Source organism: Topomyia yanbarensis, chromosome 3, assembly GCF_030247195.1.
Source record: "Topomyia yanbarensis strain Yona2022 chromosome 3, ASM3024719v1, whole genome shotgun sequence".
Lineage (NCBI taxonomy): Eukaryota > Metazoa > Arthropoda > Insecta > Diptera > Culicidae > Topomyia > Topomyia yanbarensis.
The window spans coordinates 57,235,764-57,256,138 of record NC_080672.1 but is presented as its reverse complement, the minus strand read 5'-3'; the positions used below and the strand labels follow the sequence as shown (position 1 = coordinate 57,256,138).

General features: G+C 31.2%; 1 protein-coding gene across 4 annotated transcripts in view; it reads right to left on the bottom strand.

Moving 5' to 3' along the window:
* LOC131689676 (atypical protein kinase C) overlaps positions 1 to 20,375 on the bottom strand; it is a 481,953-nt gene that overhangs the window by 9,756 nt on the left and 451,822 nt on the right. Inside the window, exons 13-15 of one of the 4 annotated variants that reach the window (XR_009305445.1) lie at positions 4,533 to 4,659; positions 4,123 to 4,237; positions 3,924 to 4,067 (exon numbers count right to left, since the gene is read on the bottom strand). Coding sequence is in view for 2 of the 4 variants with exons in the window: in XM_058974927.1 (XP_058830910.1) it covers positions 4,572 to 4,659; positions 4,799 to 4,914 (204 nt within the window). In the remaining 2 variants the exon portion in view is untranslated. Of the gene's footprint in view, positions 1 to 3,923; positions 4,238 to 4,532; positions 4,660 to 4,798; positions 4,915 to 20,375 lie in introns of all 4 variants that reach the window. The other 3 variants (XR_009305444.1, XM_058974927.1, XM_058974925.1) reach the window with 3 other exon arrangements.

The window sequence follows — 20,375 nt, the reverse complement described above, 5'->3', positions numbered from 1 at the left end:
CAACAAAATCCAGAATTCGCATCGTTTAAAATCCACAGAATACAGAATCCACGGCACAGAATCTATTGAATTTAGGATCCAGAATTTATAGAATCCATCATCTACAGCACCTGGAATGTAGAATCCACAGCATCGAGAATCCACAGAATCCGTAAGCCACAGAATTCAAAATCCACAGAGTACAGAATCCACAGATCCAACAAAATCCACGGAATCCAGCAACCACGTAATCCAGAATCCACAGAATCGAGAAACGCAATCCAGAATCCAAGGATAACAAAATATCCAGAATCAGCAGAATCAAGGATTCACAGAATCTAGAACCCGCAGAGTCCAGAAACCACAGAATCCAGAATCCACAGAATGTAGATGAATTCAGAATCAAGAATCCACAGAATCGACAATCCATGGAATACTGAATCCAAAAAATCCAAGTCTTAAAGAACCAAGAATCCAGTGAATCCAGAAACAACAGAATCCGTACTCGACAGAATTCAAAATGCGAAATGCGAAACCCAGATTCCTGAATCCACACAACCTAAAATCCACGGAATCGAGAATCCACGGAATATGGAATCCACAGAAAGCAGAGTCCACAGAATGGAGAATCCACAAAATCCAGAATACACAGCATTCAACATCCACAGAATACAAAATCCACGGAATCCAAAATCTATTGAATCCAGAATCCAGAATTCACAGAATCCAGCATCCACAGAATTCAGAATGCATAATCCACAGAATCCACACTCCACAGAATCTAGAATCCACTGAATTCATAATCAACGGAATCCAGAAACCACAGAGTCCAAAATCCACAGAATTAAGAATCCATGAGATGCTGAATCAAAAAAACCAGGATCCACATAATCGAGCATGAACAGAATCGAGGATGCATAATATCTTGGATCCATAGAATCCAGAAACCACAGAATCCGTTATCAACAGAGCATAGAATACGCAGAATTCAGAATTGAGATTCCTGAATCCATAGCATCTAAAATTGACAGAATCGGAATTCACGGAATGCGGAACTAAAGCATCCATAGAATACAGAGTCAACAGAATCGAGAATCAACATAATCCAGAATTCGCATCGTTCAAAACCCACAGAATACAGAATCCACAGCCCATAATCCATTGAATTCAGGATCCAGAATTCACAGAATCTATCATCTACAGAACCTGGAATGTAGAATCCACAGCATCGAGAATCCACAGAATCCGTAAGCCACAGAATTCAAAATCCACAGAATACAAAATCCACAGATCCAACAAAATCCGCGGAATCCAAAATCCACAGAATCCAGAAACCACGTAATCCAGAATCCACGGAATCAAGAAACACAATCCAGAATCAAAGGAGAACTGAATCCAAAATATCCAGAACCGCAGAATCAAAGATTCACAGAATCCAGAACCCGCAGAGTCCATAATCCGCAAAATACATAATCCAGAACCTACAGAGTGCAGAATCCAGATTTTTGAATCCACAGCATTCGCAATCCACCGAATCGAGAATCAACGGAATACTCTAATAAATTCTCGTGGGTTCAGACACCATACAACTCCTTAAAAAGACTATAATCATGGTCCGTGCCGAATTTCTCACTCATCGAAACACCTCTGGTCTCAATAACCCATAAATGCACCAAAATATGGTTTTATATGGTATCTACAGCACCACGGGTTGATCCCATTCAAAATACTATCAAAACACCATGCAGGGGGTGGAATTTAACCATTTTCTCGGGTATGGAATGCACAGAATACATAGTCCACATCATTGAAAATACACAAATTCTAGAATTCACAGCATTAAAAATCCACAGAATACAGAATCTACGTAATCCAGAATTTATTGAATTCCACAGAACCAAGGATCCACACAATCCAGAATTCACAGAATCCAGAATCCAAGTGATTCAGAACTCACAGAATCGAGAAACCACACAATCCAGAATACACGCAAACAAAAATCCATAGAATCCAAAATCCAAAATAAGAATATATAAATGAGAATCCACAAAATTAAAAATCTACAGAATTCGAAATCCACCGTATACAGATTTCACGGAATCCAAAATCCACAGAATCGAGTATCCATAGAATCCAGTATCCACAGAATCCAGAATCCCTAGAACCAAAAATCCACAGAATCGAGAAACAACACAACCCAGAATCCATACAATTCAGATTCCACGGATTCCAAAATCCACGAAATACTGAATCCAAAAAATCCACAGAATCACATTGTAGCACAGAGTTTTGTTTCAAAACACATAGTTCAATATTGAGAAAATTGGACTAAACCAGTGTGCACAAAACCTAACTTAAAGGGTTCTATATGTAGAGGTCGGCTAAAAAATCGATTTTTTTTTATTCTTCTATTGTAATCGTATCAGGTTCTTAAGAATGTTACCTCAAATTTTTATAGAGATCTGAGCAGTGGACGCAAAGTTATAGCGTTTTTCATTTTGCGCCCTTATGGAGGTGTTGCATATACTTGAAACTTTAAACGCGGTAATCTCGAAATCATGTTTCCCAAAAGCGTCTTTGCGATGACTACGATTGCCGGAAAAGTTTCCAACCGATCTCAAAACTTTTTTTTTGACTTGTTCGTAATTTAACTGCCGTGTCCTTAAACGATTCCATTTTTTCGTCAAAATTTTCATATTATTGTTACGAATTTTTTAATAATTTTTTTCAGGTGAAAATAGTGATTTTTTTTTGGAAAAATCTTCCATGTTTCCAAAAAGAATTTCTTTAATCGATCGTTCAAAGACACCACAGGTACATATACTAATGAATTTTGTTTAGATTGATGGTTTCTGTTGAGCTGTTGGACCGGAATCGAAGTCACGGCAAACCTCTTTGAAAAAAACGCGTTTTGCGGAAATTGCTATAGCTTCGACAATTATTAATATTTTTTTATTTTATCAAGTGGATTTTGCAAATTGGACATTGTACTACGATAAACGTATTTTAGAAAAAATGGCTACATACCTTTATAAAAATTCAAACTTTTCCCTTTTTTCCCGCATCTCAACATATTATAACCCCTTAAATTAAATTTTAGTTATGTTTCGAATACATCTCGCCTTTATTGCGCAAAGTGGTTTAATCCAATTTTGCCTTATGGAGTTAATATTGCATAATGCCAGGCGTTTGGCTTCCTAGCCAAACGACAAGAGTTCGTTTTCGCTTTCTCGTCAGCAAACCTAAGCATCTGGATTTGCTTCCCGGGGCATCACTCGGGACAATTGAGTTGCTTTGAACGTTCACATGTGTCGTGTGAACTCTTTGGATTTTTTTTTGGTGTCAACTAGTGCTAATTTGGGTACTAGTTTAGATACATCGTCTAACTAGAAACCCAGTTGGTGCTGAGATGAATTCGAAACACAAAAAATAAAACTTAATTTAAAAACACATAGTGTTTAGAAACGAATAGTAGATGCAATACGATAGAATAAATTCACGACTAACGTATGATTAACGTCGTTTTTATTTGAGGCAAAACCGAGACAAGCTAACCCCAACTGATTTCAAAGTGTATAAACTGACAACCAGTGTTCGGGGTCAATTCAAAACGGCATAAGGTATTCTGGTTGTCAAATTCCGGTCAAACCGTTATAGACCAAGTATAATTACGACCCGGGAACAAAGAGGGAAACCGTGATTGGCGAACCGAGAAATCTTACAGTTGGCTTTTACTCCCTACTCATAAGTTAGTCGAGAAATGCACTATCAGATAGTGAATAAATTCTTTAAAAACGCGACATGGAAAAATGAACAGAGGCAAATTGCATTCATATTTCAGCAGCTGGGAAAAAATGATTCGTGACATGGAATTTCCGCAGAAGCATCGACGTGGCAAAAGTAAGAACAAAGCAGCGAGTATTTTCCATTAGGGTGCTACTTACGATTATTGCTCCCGTTTGATAATTTAGTATAGCTTTTAATTGGACGGAAAATTGTCTCTTTGTTTCGGAAACAAAAACAACTACAAACACTAAATGATGTTTCTACACGGAAGTTCAAAATGTCCCATTAACTAAAAACATTAGCTACAGTAGAAAAATAAATCACTCTTGTACAACAGTAACCTTGGCAACAACTAACTTGGTTATGTCAATGATAACTAGTTTTTTTTCTGGTAGCTGGAGTATTGATTGACGCTTTAGGAGAGTAATGTAACCGCTCGGTACTTGTTATATGACTAAGTGTGTTATCAAAACTACAAATATACGGGTAACATAAATACAAGATTACAGGATCACACACACACAGAGACGGTGTCAAACAATTAAGGGAGGGAAAAAAATAAAATCAGTTCCGAGGTAGCCGAGTATTGTGAACACGGGTTGATCAAACGGCCATTTGAGCAACCACGCATTCGTTGTCTGTGTTTGTAAGGCAGATGGTGTTGGGATGTGAAAAGCTCAACCTAGTGTAGATTATGGTGATGATATACGAAAAAATCAAATGATGGAGGCGCATGGCTTTGCTTATGCTATCAACCGGCAGCTTACCTGCATGTTGTACGGATGCAGCTCGCAGGATGCGTGATGTCAAACGCAATCTTCCAGTGACATTAACAGCGGGTTCACGTACTCGAAACCCTCGAATTCGCTCTGGTCAATATTGTCAATAACGCGACTGTGGGGGGAGGAAAAAATAAACAGGCAATTAGTTGGTGTGTCAATCGAACAACAAAAAATGGTAGAAAATGGTAAAAGCTTCCAACAACAATCGGATCCCCTTTTATCGACGCGGTCATCGCTGCCGAGCTACTTACTCATCGTCCGGTGTCAGGTGCACCGGTTCATCGGTGAACTCCGGCGGGAAATTGGCCAGGTCCCGTTCGGAATCGAGCCTCGGTCGGAACGGTGGTGTGATTTGCTTTTGCTCTAGCTAAAGGATACGAACAGCGGTAGTATGTGTGTATGTGGGGGGAGGCGATAAATGAAACGGGTATTCCAACCAATCATAGAGCATCACAAAAATCGACCGAAAAAAAAGAAAGGTAAAATGAACATGAAAAAAAACGCTAGAAACATTCAATCTATGGAAAAAGTAAAAGTTTAAAAAAATCACCATCCAATCAATGGGAAAGAACAAAAAAAAACAAACTCCATTAAAAATCGCAAACGCGTAAGAGACAAGTAAATAAAGGATACAAAAAGAGTGGGTCGGTTGGGAGGCAGATAAATTGGTTATTTTTCATTGAAAGCGTTGCCCGGACGAGGCGGGAGGACGCACATTTACAACGATCGTATTGCATGCATACGTGCAGGCGTGTGTTTTCTGGTGTGCAGGTTGTGCAGAACGCTAGGCGGCTAAAGGTTAAAGTTCGAAAAGCTGGAATTAAATTTGAATACATCTGAAAGGCAAGGCGACTCGCAGCCAAAAACAAAAACAAATCGTTACGATATGTATATCTGTATAGCAAGCGTAGGTGCAGTCATGCGGAAGTTATCGATTCGTGCTCAGCTTCGATTCTAAAGGATTACCGGGAAACACCGATCGATTGTGAACAAGCGGATTTATTTCCGACTCAATGTGTACATGGCCAATAAATGTACGCGCAATTTGTTGTGATTTGTCACGTAATTTTTACTTAAAGTCGAAAATCGGTAACCCTTTCGTTGGCATTTTTAATCGGTTCATCAAATTTTCATGCATTAATCTGATTTTCGTAGATACTGAATGTTTTTTGAGCGCAAAGAGTACCTTGTCAAAATGTAATGTAGGCTGGAATGGGTTTCGGCAAACGCATTCTGGAAAGAAATTACTCCTGGTCTCACTAATAATATACAGCGTAATGAGCCTGTTATGACCTTATGAAAGAGGATACCGCACCTGTTTCTTTAATTACTCAGTCCTTATTCGATGGAGTACCTATAAATTGATATCAAAATGTTTGCTTTGTCCTGAGAAAAAGTTTAACACAAACAGCCTGAAAAGGGTGAAATACTCGTACTTAAGCGCAACGGAAATCTAAATGGAGTGCACCAATTTTCAACCCTACCAATTGAGTCAATATGTTTAACAAAGGGGGCCATCGTTACTCTAACCAATAACTTCAAATTGGAAGTTTGGTAATATAAATAACTTTGAAAATAAGCTCATTAGACAATACATATTTAATCGATGGTTCAAAAGAAAATTCTAAATAGTGGTTAATGAACTTATGTGTCTTGTATACTTAATTTTTTTCTAATGCAATATCTTGAAATATATCGTTTAACTCTTTCATGCTCATGTTGCGTATAAACAACAACGTTTTTGAACAGCTCTATCTTTTCATTTGGGCACGATTTGGTCCTAAAGACAAGTAAGGCTAATAACTGAGAATTATACCTTTCATTTGAGCACAAACAGTTATGAAAATAATCAGTAGAACTGTAGTTATCATAATTAGTTTGATTGGATTCCACTGGAGCAGTGCTGCCAGGGACAGTTTAATTTAACGGCGAAAAACGATATTTTGGTATATCTATATTGTCTTGAAATATTTTTGAAAACTAATAAAAACCGATCAATTTAGAGTGTATTTGACTACCTTTTCCATGGAATTGGACCACTCTAAAAATTCTAGAAAAAGTGTATTAGGCATCGGAAGGTAAAAAATGAGCAGCTTCTAGCACTGTACGAGAAGAATCTACCTTAACCAAACTAAGGTTTTCGTGTTTCCGAGCCCCAACAGCATAAAGGAAAAATAATTTTGAAACCCAGCATGCGCTAGAAAAAATTTGGGAATGCAAATAGTCGTCTGTCTGTTGCGGTTAATGGGTTAATTATGGTTTTGCCTACGGTTTCAGGCCTGTAGATCGATACACCCTTTTAAATTTCTTCGTGTCAGACAAGAACCCGAAATCAGAATAGTCAAGAAGTAGCATCAAGCATAACATAACAAATAAAAAGTAAAAAGCAAAAAGTAAAAAATAAAAAATAAAAAGTAAAAAGTAAAATGTAAAAAGTAAAAAGTAAAAAGTAAAAAGTAAAAAGTAAAAAGTAAAAAGTAAAAAGTAAAAAGTAAAAAGTAAAAAGTAAAAAGTAAAAAGTAAAAAGTAAAAAGTAAAAAGTAAAAAGTAAAAAGTAAAAAGTAAAAAGTAAAAAGTAAAAAGTAAAAAGTAAAAAGTAAAAAGTAAAAAGTAAAAAGTAAAAAGTAAAAAGTAAAAAGTAAAAAGTAAAAAGTAAAAAGTAAAAAGTAAAAAGTAAAAAGTAAAAAGTAAAAAGTAAAAAGTAAAAAGTAAAAAGTAAAAAGTAAAAAGTAAAAAGTAAAAAGTAAAAAGTAAAAAGTAAAAAGTAAAAAGTAAAAAGTAAAAAGTAAAAAGTAAAAAGTAAAAAGTAAAAAGTAAAAAGTAAAAAGTAAAAAGTAAAAAGTAAAAAGTAAAAAGTAAAAAGTAAAAAGTAAAAAGTAAAAAGTAAAAAGTAAAAAGTAAAAAGTAAAAAGTAAAAAGTAAAAAGTAAAAAGTAAAAAGTAAAAAGTAAAAAGTAAAAAGTAAAAAGTAAAAAGTAAAAAGTAAAAAGTAAAAAGTAAAAAGTAAAAAGTAAAAAGTAAAAAGTAAAAAGTAAAAAGTAAAAAGTAAAAAGTAAAAAGTAAAAAGTAAAAAGTAAAAAGTAAAAAGTAAAAAGTAAAAAGTAAAAAGTAAAAAGTAAAAAGTAAAAAGTAAAAAGTAAAAAGTAAAAAGTAAAAAGTAAAAAGTAAAAAGTAAAAAGTAAAAAGTAAAAAGTAAAAAGTAAAAAGTAAAAAGTAAAAAGTAAAAAGTAAAAAGTAAAAAGTAAAAAGTAAAAAGTAAAAAGTAAAAAGTAAAAAGTAAAAAGTAAAAAGTAAAAAGTAAAAAGTAAAAAGTAAAAAGTAAAAAGTAAAAAGTAAAAAGTAAAAAGTAAAAAGTAAAAAGTAAAAAGTAAAAAGTAAAAAGTAAAAAGTAAAAAGTAAAAAGTAAAAAGTAAAAAGTAAAAAGTAAAAAGTAAAAAGTAAAAAGTAAAAAGTAAAAAGTAAAAAGTAAAAAGTAAAAAGTAAAAAGTAAAAAGTAAAAAGTAAAAAGTAAAAAGTAAAAAGTAAAAAGTAAAAAGTAAAAAGTAAAAAGTAAAAAGTAAAAAGTAAAAAGTAAAAAGTAAAAAGTAAAAAGTAAAAAGTAAAAAGTAAAAAGTAAAAAGTAAAAAGTAAAAAGTAAAAAGTAAAAAGTAAAAAGTAAAAAGTAAAAAGTAAAAAGTAAAAAGTAAAAAGTAAAAAGTAAAAAGTAAAAAGTAAAAAGTAAAAAGTAAAAAGTAAAAAGTAAAAAGTAAAAAGTAAAAAGTAAAAAGTAAAAAGTAAAAAGTAAAAAGTAAAAAGTAAAAAGTAAAAAGTAAAAAGTAAAAAGTAAAAAGTAAAAAGTAAAAAGTAAAAAGTAAAAAGTAAAAAGTAAAAAGTAAAAAGTAAAAAGTAAAAAGTAAAAAGTAAAAAGTAAAAAGTAAAAAGTAAAAAGTAAAAAGTAAAAAGTAAAAAGTAAAAAGTAAAAAGTAAAAAGTAAAAAGTAAAAAGTAAAAAGTAAAAAGTAAAAAGTAAAAAGTAAAAAGTAAAAAGTAAAAAGTAAAAAGTAAAAAGTAAAAAGTAAAAAGTAAAAAGTAAAAAGTAAAAAGTAAAAAGTAAAAAGTAAAAAGTAAAAAGTAAAAAGTAAAAAGTAAAAAGTAAAAAGTAAAAAGTAAAAAGTAAAAAGTAAAAAGTAAAAAGTAAAAAGTAAAAAGTAAAAAGTAAAAAGTAAAAAGTAAAAAGTAAAAAGTAAAAAGTAAAAAGTAAAAAGTAAAAAGTAAAAAGTAAAAAGTAAAAAGTAAAAAGTAAAAAGTAAAAAGTAAAAAGTAAAAAGTAAAAAGTAAAAAGTAAAAAGTAAAAAGTAAAAAGTAAAAAGTAAAAAGTAAAAAGTAAAAAGTAAAAAGTAAAAAGTAAAAAGTAAAAAGTAAAAAGTAAAAAGTAAAAAGTAAAAAGTAAAAAGTAAAAAGTAAAAAGTAAAAAGTAAAAAGTAAAAAGTAAAAAGTAAAAAGTAAAAAGTAAAAAGTAAAAAGTAAAAAGTAAAAAGTAAAAAGTAAAAAGTAAAAAGTAAAAAGTAAAAAGTAAAAAGTAAAAAGTAAAAAGTAAAAAGTAAAAAGTAAAAAGTAAAAAGTAAAAAGTAAAAAGTAAAAAGTAAAAAGTAAAAAGTAAAAAGTAAAAAGTAAAAAGTAAAAAGTAAAAAGTAAAAAGTAAAAAGTAAAAAGTAAAAAGTAAAAAGTAAAAAGTAAAAAGTAAAAAGTAAAAAGTAAAAAGTAAAAAGTAAAAAGTAAAAAGTAAAAAGTAAAAAGTAAAAAGTAAAAAGTAAAAAGTAAAAAGTAAAAAGTAAAAAGTAAAAAGTAAAAAGTAAAAAGTAAAAAGTAAAAAGTAAAAAGTAAAAAGTAAAAAGTAAAAAGTAAAAAGTAAAAAGTAAAAAGTAAAAAGTAAAAAGTAAAAAGTAAAAAGTAAAAAGTAAAAAGTAAAAAGTAAAAAGTAAAAAGTAAAAAGTAAAAAGTAAAAAGTAAAAAGTAAAAAGTAAAAAGTAAAAAGTAAAAAGTAAAAAGTAAAAAGTAAAAAGTAAAAAGTAAAAAGTAAAAAGTAAAAAGTAAAAAGTAAAAAGTAAAAAGTAAAAAGTAAAAAGTAAAAAGTAAAAAGTAAAAAGTAAAAAGTAAAAAGTAAAAAGTAAAAAGTAAAAAGTAAAAAGTAAAAAGTAAAAAGTAAAAAGTAAAAAGTAAAAAGTAAAAAGTAAAAAGTAAAAAGTAAAAAGTAAAAAGTAAAAAGTAAAAAGTAAAAAGTAAAAAGTAAAAAGTAAAAAGTAAAAAGTAAAAAGTAAAAAGTAAAAAGTAAAAAGTAAAAAGTAAAAAGTAAAAAGTAAAAAGTAAAAAGTAAAAAGTAAAAAGTAAAAAGTAAAAAGTAAAAAGTAAAAAGTAAAAAGTAAAAAGTAAAAAGTAAAAAGTAAAAAGTAAAAAGTAAAAAGTAAAAAGTAAAAAGTAAAAAGTAAAAAGTAAAAAGCAAAAAGTCAAAAGTCAAAAGTAAAAAGTAAAAAGTAAAAAGTAAAAAATAAAAAGTAAAAAGTACAAAGTAAAAAGTAAAAAATAAAAAGTAAAAAGTAAAAAGTAAAAAGTAAAAAGTAAAAAATAAAAAGTAAAAAAGTAAAAAGTACAAAGTAAAAAGCAAAAAGGAAAAGTAAACAATAAAAAGTAAAAATTAAAAAGTAGAAATCCACAATCCACAAATTTCAGAATAAAAAGGAAAAGTAAACAATAAAAAGTAAAAATTAAAAAGTATCCAGAATCAACAGAATCCATGGAAATAAGAATCTCCAGAATGTATAACTACAAAATATAGAGTCCACAGAATTCAAAATCCAACGCGCCCAGAACCCGCAAAATCCAGATTGCACAGAATCCAGCATTCACCAAAATCAAACAACAACAAAATCTGTAATCCACACAGTATGCAGAATCCAGAATCTACAACATTCAGATTCAAAAGAATCCATAGAATCGATGATCCGGAATTCACAGAATACAGAATCTGGAACCTACAAAATCCAAATGCAGAAACCACAAAATCCAGAATCCAAATGATTCAGAATTAATGGAATCCAGAATTCAAACAATCCCTAACCCTCCGGAAGTCGCGCTTATGGCCCACTGAACGAGCAGCCGCTGGTGCCCTAAGACGATTTCGCTAGATTTTCAGAGCAGCGTGCACTCAGTGCACTAGCGCACCTGCCGGAAGGTTAACCCACATAATTCAAAATCAACAGAATCTAAAATCCACAAACTCCAAATTCAATAGAATCCCGAGAACCCGAAATGCTCTGAATCCAGAATCCACAAAATCAATAGAACAGAAACAATAAACAATCCACAGAATACAGAATCCGCGAACTCCAGTATCCAAAGAATTCAGAATCCACAGAATGCAGAGATCACAAAATCCAAAATCTATACAATCCAGAAACCAGTATCCACCAAACACAGATTGAACAGAATCTAAAGAATCGACAGAATACACAATCCACGGAGACGGTGATTGAGTGGTAAGCGTGACCGCCACTCACCCCAGTTAGTCTGGATTCGATCCCAGCCGAGGTCGTTGAGATTTTCCTGAGGTGAAAAAAAAAATCTGCGGTCACGCCTTGCTTCGGAAGGGAAGTAAAGACTTTGTTCCCCGGTCCATGATTTGATGGGTCGATATCTAGTCCAGATAGTGGGAGTCACCTCTCTGGCGCCGGTGTTTAGCTTCGTAGCGGAAATAGACCGACGGAAAAAAAAAACAGAATCCGCAAAATTCTAGATTCAGCAGAATCCAGAAACCACAGAATAAAAGATCCACAGAGCATAGAATCCACGAAACCCAGAATCCAAAGAAATCAAAATCCACAGTATACAGATATCACAAAATGCCAGATCCACAGAATCCAGAATAAATACAATTTAGAACCTACAGAATCCACAATTAACAGAATAATGAATCCAGATTCAACAGAGGCCACGATCCAAAATCCATATAATGCAATATCCACAGTATCCAGAATGCTCAGATTTGAGAATCCACATAATAGTGTTCGCGGAATCCAGAATGCGGAGTTCAATAAATAGAGATTCCACAAAATGCAGAAAATACAGCTTCCAGAATGCTTAGTATCAACGGATTCAAGAATTCAAAAACCCAAATACAACAAAACTCAGAACCCACAGAGTTCAGGATCCACAGAATCAAGTACCCTAAGAATCTATAATTCACAGAATCCAGAATACATACGATCAAAATTCAACAGAGTCCTGAACCAATTGAATGAAAAATCCACAGAATGCAGAAACCACACAAACTATCAACCACGCCATCCCAAACCCACAAAATCCAGATTCGACAGAATCCAGAATCCACAAAATCAAAATCCACGTAATCCAGAAGCCACAGCATCCGGACTCCACAGCAACCGGATTCCACAGAATACAAAATCCACAGAATCGAAAGTCCACAGAATGCAGAAGCAACAGCATATAGAATCCATACAATGAAGAATCCACATATTCAAGAATCCACTAAATCCAAATTCAACAGAATCCTGAATCCAAAGAATCCGGAGTCCATAGGATCTAGATTCCACAGAGTGTGGAATCCAAAGAATCAAAAATCAATGAAATCAAAATTCAAGTGAATCCAGTATCCAAAGCATTAAAAATTCACAGAATACAGCATCCTCAGAACAGATAATCCTCAGAATTAATAAACCACAGAATACAGAGTTCACAATATCAAGAATCCACAATGTCGATAAAATACAGCGTCCAGATTTTTTATGGTTATAAAATATATCAGAAATTAATTTTACTACTATTAGGGTGGCTCAAAAAGTAAGTATTTTGTCATTGCGAGTCAAATGATTGGTTCAATGGTAATTGAAGTATGTTGAATTTATTTTTAATGTTGAAACGAATTGATTTGCATGTCATTATGGTGCTTCCAGAACGACTATGTAGTTTTAACGGGTCAAATATGATGTGTCCGAATAATTTTGAAAATACGAATTTACTTCAATTTCAAAAACAAAACTTTTTAAGTGACATAGTGGAAAGTTTAATTACATTCAACAGGGTGGTTAGCGTTGTCACAATGCTTCGAATAGTCTTCTTTTAAGTAGTTTAGGACGCATATTTCGGGGGCTTCAAATTTTTCGAACATTTGAAATTTTTATGATTTACCCAATATTTTATTTTCATTACTTTCTAATATTGCTAATTTACTATTTATTTCAATATTTCAAATTCTGCTATGTAGCCCCTTTTTTAATTTTCAAAGCGTTCTAATATTCACAGTGTTTGTTATAACTGTAGTTTTTATGATTTTTGTAATTATTTACATAGAAAAATTAACAAAAAACAATATAAAATTTTCTAATTTTGTTTTTCTAACTTTCTTTTTTATATTTTTTTATCATTTTTTAATATTTGAATTTATTCTATTTCAGAACATATTTCGATGATTTGTATATTTGCGAATTTTAAAATTTTTGTATTTTTTCAAATTTATTCGCGCAAAAGGGATTTTTTAAATTCTAATTTGTTATGTTTTTTTTAATTTTTTTTTCCAAATTTCCTAAATTTAGCATTTTTTCAAATTTTCTATTTCTCAATTTAGAAAACTGTAATGAAATCTGTAATTTCAGCGATTATTTAATTTTCCATTTTTTGCTCAATATTCCTGAACTTTGTAATTTTGCTATACACTCAGGATGTTTTAAGCGATTTTTTTCGCGTGGTATTTTTTACGCGGATTTTTGAATTTACGCGGATTTTTAAATTTACGTAGTTTTCACTTACGCGAATTTTTGATTTTACGCGGCTTTCATTTACGCGGATTCTAAAAATTCACGCGGTTTTCATTTATGCGACTTGTATGCCCCGCGTAAAAAACCTGAGTGTATTTGTATTTTTATTGTACTTTCCATTTTTTTAATTTTCTCATTCTTATTTAAAATTTTAAGAATATGTATTTCTGTTTGCCGTAATTTTATAATTTTAGAATGTTTCTGTTATTCTAACTCCAAAGCTAGACTTTCTTTTAGTTTTCATTTTTTTTAAATATTTTTTATCTTTCTTATATTTTTAAATTTTTTGTAACTTTTTAAATTTTTACATTTTTAGTTTTCTCTATTTTTTATAATTTTGCTAATATTTCTATTCATTTAAACATTCATATGTTGTTCTTAAACATTTTTCCAAATTATTCTAATGTGTCCAAAATTTGTAATTTGTTTGAATTTTACATCGTTTGTAAATGTTTTAACTATTCCATTTAGAATAAAAATTAAATTCTTCAATCTTTTAAGATTTTTTTCAATTGCTTAATTTTTTCTAGATTCATAAACTACGTAACGCAAAAATTGCCAAAAATTGACTGCCCCTCTCTCCATGTAACCAAGGATCACAAATTTTTTTTATCACCTCCTCCAACCTCCCTAGTTAGGTAGGGTGATGAGCCCATTATCGCTGTTTCTATTATCACGCTACCCATTTGAAGCCGTTGGTTAGAGCAGTGTCTGCCATCTTTGTTTAACGCATTGAATCAAATGGTAGCGCAACAATAGGGGCACTCGGTTCGTGTTTTCGTTGCGCTCAAACACGAGAATTTCACTGTTTTCAGCGCATGTATGTTATTATCTTGGTACTTAACAACGAAGCAAAGCTGTTGATGCCAATTTTTACGCATTCCATTGTTTGTAGGCCGAGTAATTAATGAATCAGTGCGGCGCCCTCCTTAGTATGGTGAAAATAGGCACTTCACCCTATTTCTTAATTTTTTTTAAGTTCGGTAGAAGCATACTACCTAATGTTCTATCTTACTCTCTCATATATCATAACATGTCAAACTTTCTCATATCCGCACCACCCCTCTTAAAGCGTCCCTAATTTGCATATTTATGTTAGTAATCCTTATTTTTCTGGTTCTACATGTTCATACTTTTTCTTTCTTCTAATAATGTTCATGGTTTAATTTTTTTATAAAAATTCAATATTTCTATTTCCTCCTTTTCTTCCAATTTTTATAGTTCTTATAATTTTTCTAATTTTTTCGTTTGAAAAAAAGAGTTTTTCCATTTTTCCAAATTATTCGAAATGTCCCAATAATTCAATTTATTCAAAATTTCTAATTATTGAATTTTTGTTTGTTAAGTTTACCTAATTGCCAGCTTTCTTTTCTAATTTTTCTATTTTTTTTAATTTTTCCATTTATTTATAGCAATTTGCTCCATTTTTAAATTTATGCAGTACTTATTTAAAGATTTCAATTTTGTAACATTTCTTGTTTTACTATTTTCAAATTTTTCTCAATTTTTGTAATTTGATTTTTTTTATGTTTTATGCTTTTTATCTTGATTTTCTAATTTTTCTAATTTATCATGTTTTGTATATTTCGAATTTTTCAGATTTTTTTAAATTAAATTTTTCATTGATTTTTTATCTAACGCTTTAATTTCTAATATTTAATTTTTTTGCAAAAAAAATGTTTTCTTGAATTGTTCTAGTTCTTATCATTTTTCTATATTTTCTATTTTGTTTTCATTATTATTCTAACGTTCTAATTCAAATTTTTCCAATTTTTTTAAATTTTATATAGTTTGCCTTTTTTAATTTTGCCATATAGAAAAAAAATCATTTTCAACTCTTCAAACTTTTCGAAATTTTTTTTTCAAATGTTTTAAATTTTTCAAATTTTGTAAATTAGCCTAATTCCGCTAATTTTTCTATTTATATTAGTAATTCTAATGTTTCCAGTTCTATATTTTCGCATTTTTTCATCTTTCTAATAATCTTCATATTGCAGTTTTCCATAATTAACCTCATATTTCCATTTCTTGCATTTTTTGTCATTTTTATAATTCTTACAATTTTTCCAATGCTTCCATTGAAAAATAAATGTTTTTCTGATTTTTTATTTTAGTGCAGTACAAATGCTGATCAAAACAGTTTTACCAAATGACTAGAACAATTACTTAATTTGACAATTACAGCGTAAGTTGTCAATCAATAGTTCTAGAAACATTTAATGACATATTTCAATAGGTTGAAAATATTTACTGAAACAATCTGAATACCTTTATTATCTATGAAATCAATCGTTCCACTTGGCTCTTCTCTCTTGATCACAAGTGAAACCCTCGTAAGTCATGCTCTCAATGTTATTTGAAAGTTTTGCATGGATTCGTGTCATTATTCTAGCTATAAGAGAATTATTCAAATTTGGTAACAGTAATAACCGTGCGTCTCCATTGAGTTTTTTAAATTTTGACTCATTGCAAGGTTTCGCTAAACTAGCTTAGAATCATTTTAAAGAGAAAATTAAAAGCTTTCCAATGAGTATTTCGAATTCAATAAAAGTTCATGACAAACAGTTATCTAAACAATAATGGATGTATTCCATAAAATCTACCGTTTCTTCAAAACTCGAATATAACCGTGTGCAGATTCCATGATCTAATTATGCAAAAAAAAACACTTGAGTTATGCCCTTCAAAACACTGTCTAAAATTCATTTTACGTTAAAATCACTTTATATCTTCCACTAGCTGCAATGGCTTCATATTAGACGATTGATAATAGAAATAAGTTAAAAATGAGCTCATTACCCATTACATATTTAACCCTTTATAAGGCCCAGAGTTTGGGGCTATTAATGGATGTTATATTAATAGAAACACGAGTTTTTCACTTAGTTCAGAATATATTTACATTTATTTCGTAATAAAATAATGTTTTGAAAATATACTTGGTACCGCCCGTACCGCCGTTAGAAAACGACAGTCTTCGTAATGTTTGATGTATTTCCAACGAGATTGGTGAAAATATAAATACAAATCGAGCTGGATCGGAAATTCAGAAAGAAATTAAGGTGAGTTACTGGTTATTACCTGATCAACCCCTGGATTCTGAGGATAATGTGGAAAATGAGACCACATATTACAGACGTTCATTTATTCATTTAATTTTTTTCTTTGTAATTTTTACCTCTCATAAACCAAATTTTCCGATTAAAAATAGTTGTTTTTACAAATTTGCAGAACCAACTTATAGAGTCTAGAGTATTTTTTACAAAATCGAGCTTATTTCATTATCCAAAAGGAAATCGCCGCATATTTTTCAAAAAACTCTTCACCAATCTGAAACTTTTCACTGTATCTCAATAAAAAGTAATAAGAAGAGTTGCCAGACTCCTAACAAGTAGTTTTCATAAGATTGCAACACTTCTCACTTCATATTTCTGCGTTATGAATGAAACGAAAAGGTGGCAATATAGTTGCCACTGCCTTATAAAGGGTTAATCGATGGTTGAAAAAAAGTTTTCGAGTTTGCTGTCTAACCAGCGAACCAGAGCTGTTGTACTTCCTACACATATGTTGGCATCAGTTGTTCGTACGTTTAAACCAGTAACGTGATTTTTCGAAAGCAGTATCTATCTGGCGGTCAAGACGATCTGCTACGATACTGATGAGACAAAGTCGAAACTCAAAATCCCATCTTATTGTTTTAATGTTTCCCCCCAAATTCTTTTCCAAATTTAATGGCTAACCGAACTTGAGAGATCACATCGTTGGAACAGACTCCATTTTAAAGTTCTATTTAATCGAACTTGTTAACCATCCCCACAAACAGTTGCTCCAATAAATCCCCTTGACATTATCTTCCAATGAAGCGTTGCACGGACGGACGGACTGCAGGCGGCGGAACGTTTTTCATGAAGAAAATTTCCATCTATCCCAATACCGTACTGTACCCCGCTCTCGGGAACCCGGAGCGGTAGTAGATTTTTGTTCATACACTTGTTAGTTATACACTTGCATAGGTATATGTATATAAATCAGAAGAAGAGGATGGATGCAGCAAGTACGTAGGTACACTCCTAGATGCTGCCAAAGCCGCGCGCACACACAAAGCTTTCCCATCTTCGAATGCTTCGAGATCTGTATCAATTTTTCCGGAACAAGTGCTTCGCCTACATTCATAAACAATTACAAAGGTCGGGCGGGACGGATCCGGATGCGCAGAAATGTAAGCATCAGATCGACGATAAGGAAGCAAATTTTCCATTCGATAAACGTTGTTTGCTTTGCTCGTCTCCAAGTTTGGGTTGGTTGGTTGGTTGGTTGGCTGGTTGATTGGTTGGTTGGTTGCGGATGCACGAGTACATATCATAAACATTGTCTAGGGAGGAAGGAGATACGCGCAGTCGGTCGGTCGATGTAGTTGCAGTTGGAACGAATAGATTGCGTTAGAATAGTTTTGTACGTCGTCGGGTGCACGTTTAAGTGTTAAAAACTTTTCAGCTAAATAAAAGCGAGCGGAGCTTAAATAATGCCAAGTTCGTCCATTGTCGAACAAGTGATTAACGAACGAATCGCTGTGAGAACATCCTTAAAAGGATTTATAATGGGTCCATTATGATCAGAACAACAGGACATACAATAGTCCAAATAATTGCAGCGAGAAAAGTTTTCAAATAATGGGATAGTTTTGAGATCCGCTAGTTTTGCAGTGAATCAATGTGCACGGGACTAGATTATATTGCAATTTTATCCTTCAGCAATTTTATGTTAAACAATGCGTGAGCAAATTTATTTTCTCTCTCATGGCCAAGCTTAAATTTTCGTTATAATCAAAAGTTAGTTGTAAATTAGTGTATATACCAAAACCTGTCTTTAATTTGACCCGATTTTAACACTCTGAGAAAACATATTTTTGAAAATATATATTTTTCAAAAGGTCGAATGAAACTATTTAAAATGGTAACAATATGCACAAAACCGTATAGAGGAAAGGTTTGAGAACTTCTATAACATAGGTATATACAAATAGTTAAAAATAATGTTAAGACACTATCAGTGATAAATAATAATTATTTGTGGCTCATTCCACGTCAGATTTGCAACCAAAATTTTAATTCCTTCCAATTTTTTTCTTCCATTCTTTAGCTAAAAATAATTGACACAAATTGTTTATTTGGACTGAATTTGATATTTTTGTAGCTTTTGAAATTTATAAAAATTGAACATTTTTCAATCACTGATAACTCTTTTTTTTAAGCTGTAGAGCCTTGATTTCCACTGCGACCATTTAAAGGAATATTGTGGTATGACTCAATTTGATGTTATGCACCTCAGTTTTACCTTCATAATTGAGATACCTTGTCTGATTTTGCATATTATCCCAGTTAGAATCAACTCGTTTAATGAATCTGATTACCTTACTAGAATTAAGGATACTCGGAAACGATTCGATATATGGAAAGAATATTAAATAAAAAAAAAATTAAAATTAGTTTTTAGCGTTTCGAATTCTCCTCATCAGTAACTAGCACCATTTTGGTGCCAATTAGATGATAAATCGAAATCTAGCACCAAAATTAGCATTAATTCGATGCGCAATTCTAAAGACGTATAACTTTTTGGATTTAGGATTGAGCATCTAATTTGTGATAATTTTGGTGATAGTTTAGATTTATCATCTAATTGGCACCAAGATGGTACTAGTTACTGATGAGGAGAATTCGAAACGCGGAAAATTAATTTTATGTTAGGTATTGTGAACTCCTGCACGAAAAAACAACTATTTTTTCCATAAAAAGTTGCTTTTTCAGATGAGCCTACTAAAAAAAATTACATTTTTCTTTTGATATGTAACTTATGAAATCTTTAATTATCAGAAACAAATTAAATTTGTTTAAAGTTGCACCTTTTTTAATATGAAGAATTATGTTAAAAAGATTGTGCAAAAATTTGGGAGCGGATATCAATATACTTTGCGAGATATCACAATTAAAAACTTAAAATAAGACAATTTTACACTAAACACCCAGTGATAGGCCTGTTATAATATAAAAATCTCGTAAAATACTCCTAAATTTTTACACAATCTTTTTAACATGATTCTTAGTATTTGAAGAAAATAATAGAGGAATGTGGTCGGTTGTTGGTACCCTTTCGTCTAATTGGCCATATCATTATTATCATTTTGCATAATATAGAGACATAAGCATACCAATGGAAAACTAGAGGCCTTAGCTAATAACTGGCGAAGGAATTTATTGAAGTAGGGTTGGTGATTAATTCCTCTAAAGCTGAGAAGCAATTTTTTTTGGTTCTTTAAGAAATTAATAAAAAAAATTGTTGTAGGGAATATAATAGGAAACAACTTTGCTGAAGAGACTATGTATCTATCTTTTGGTTTTAAAAGACATTTGTGGAGTTTTCTATGATACACCCCTGAAAATAATTTTTAACAAAATAACTTTCCTGGGTGATTTTTAGAATTTCAAAATGTTTTAAGATTATGTCCGGCATAAGAAAATACACAATTTTCCTTTATGTAAGTTTATTTCTATCTCCTACATCCGTGGAGTTATCGAAACATTTAGAGCCAAAAAAGCAACATTTTGGTATGAAAGATGACAGCATTCCGCAAATTTTCGAAATCAAAGCCATATTTATTCGAATCTATAAAGCAAACGCTATCAAATCCTGGGATAACCATTTGAAAAGTTATTTGGAAAAAAGTGATTTTCATGAGCGCTTCATACAAAACTCCATAAATGTCTATCAAAACCAAAAGATCGATACATAGTCTCTTTAGCAAAGTTGTTTCTTATTGTATTCCCAACAACTTTGCAGAATACATTTTTTTGCTATTTTCATAAATGACCAAATAATAATTTTCTTCTCAGCTTAAGGGGGATTAATCACTAAAATAATACTTTATCCCTCTGCTGCCCACATTTTTGTTGCGCCCGAAAATACTATTGTAGATTGTTTTTGCGATGAGAAAACCGAAAAATATATTGCTCACAAAAGCTACGGATT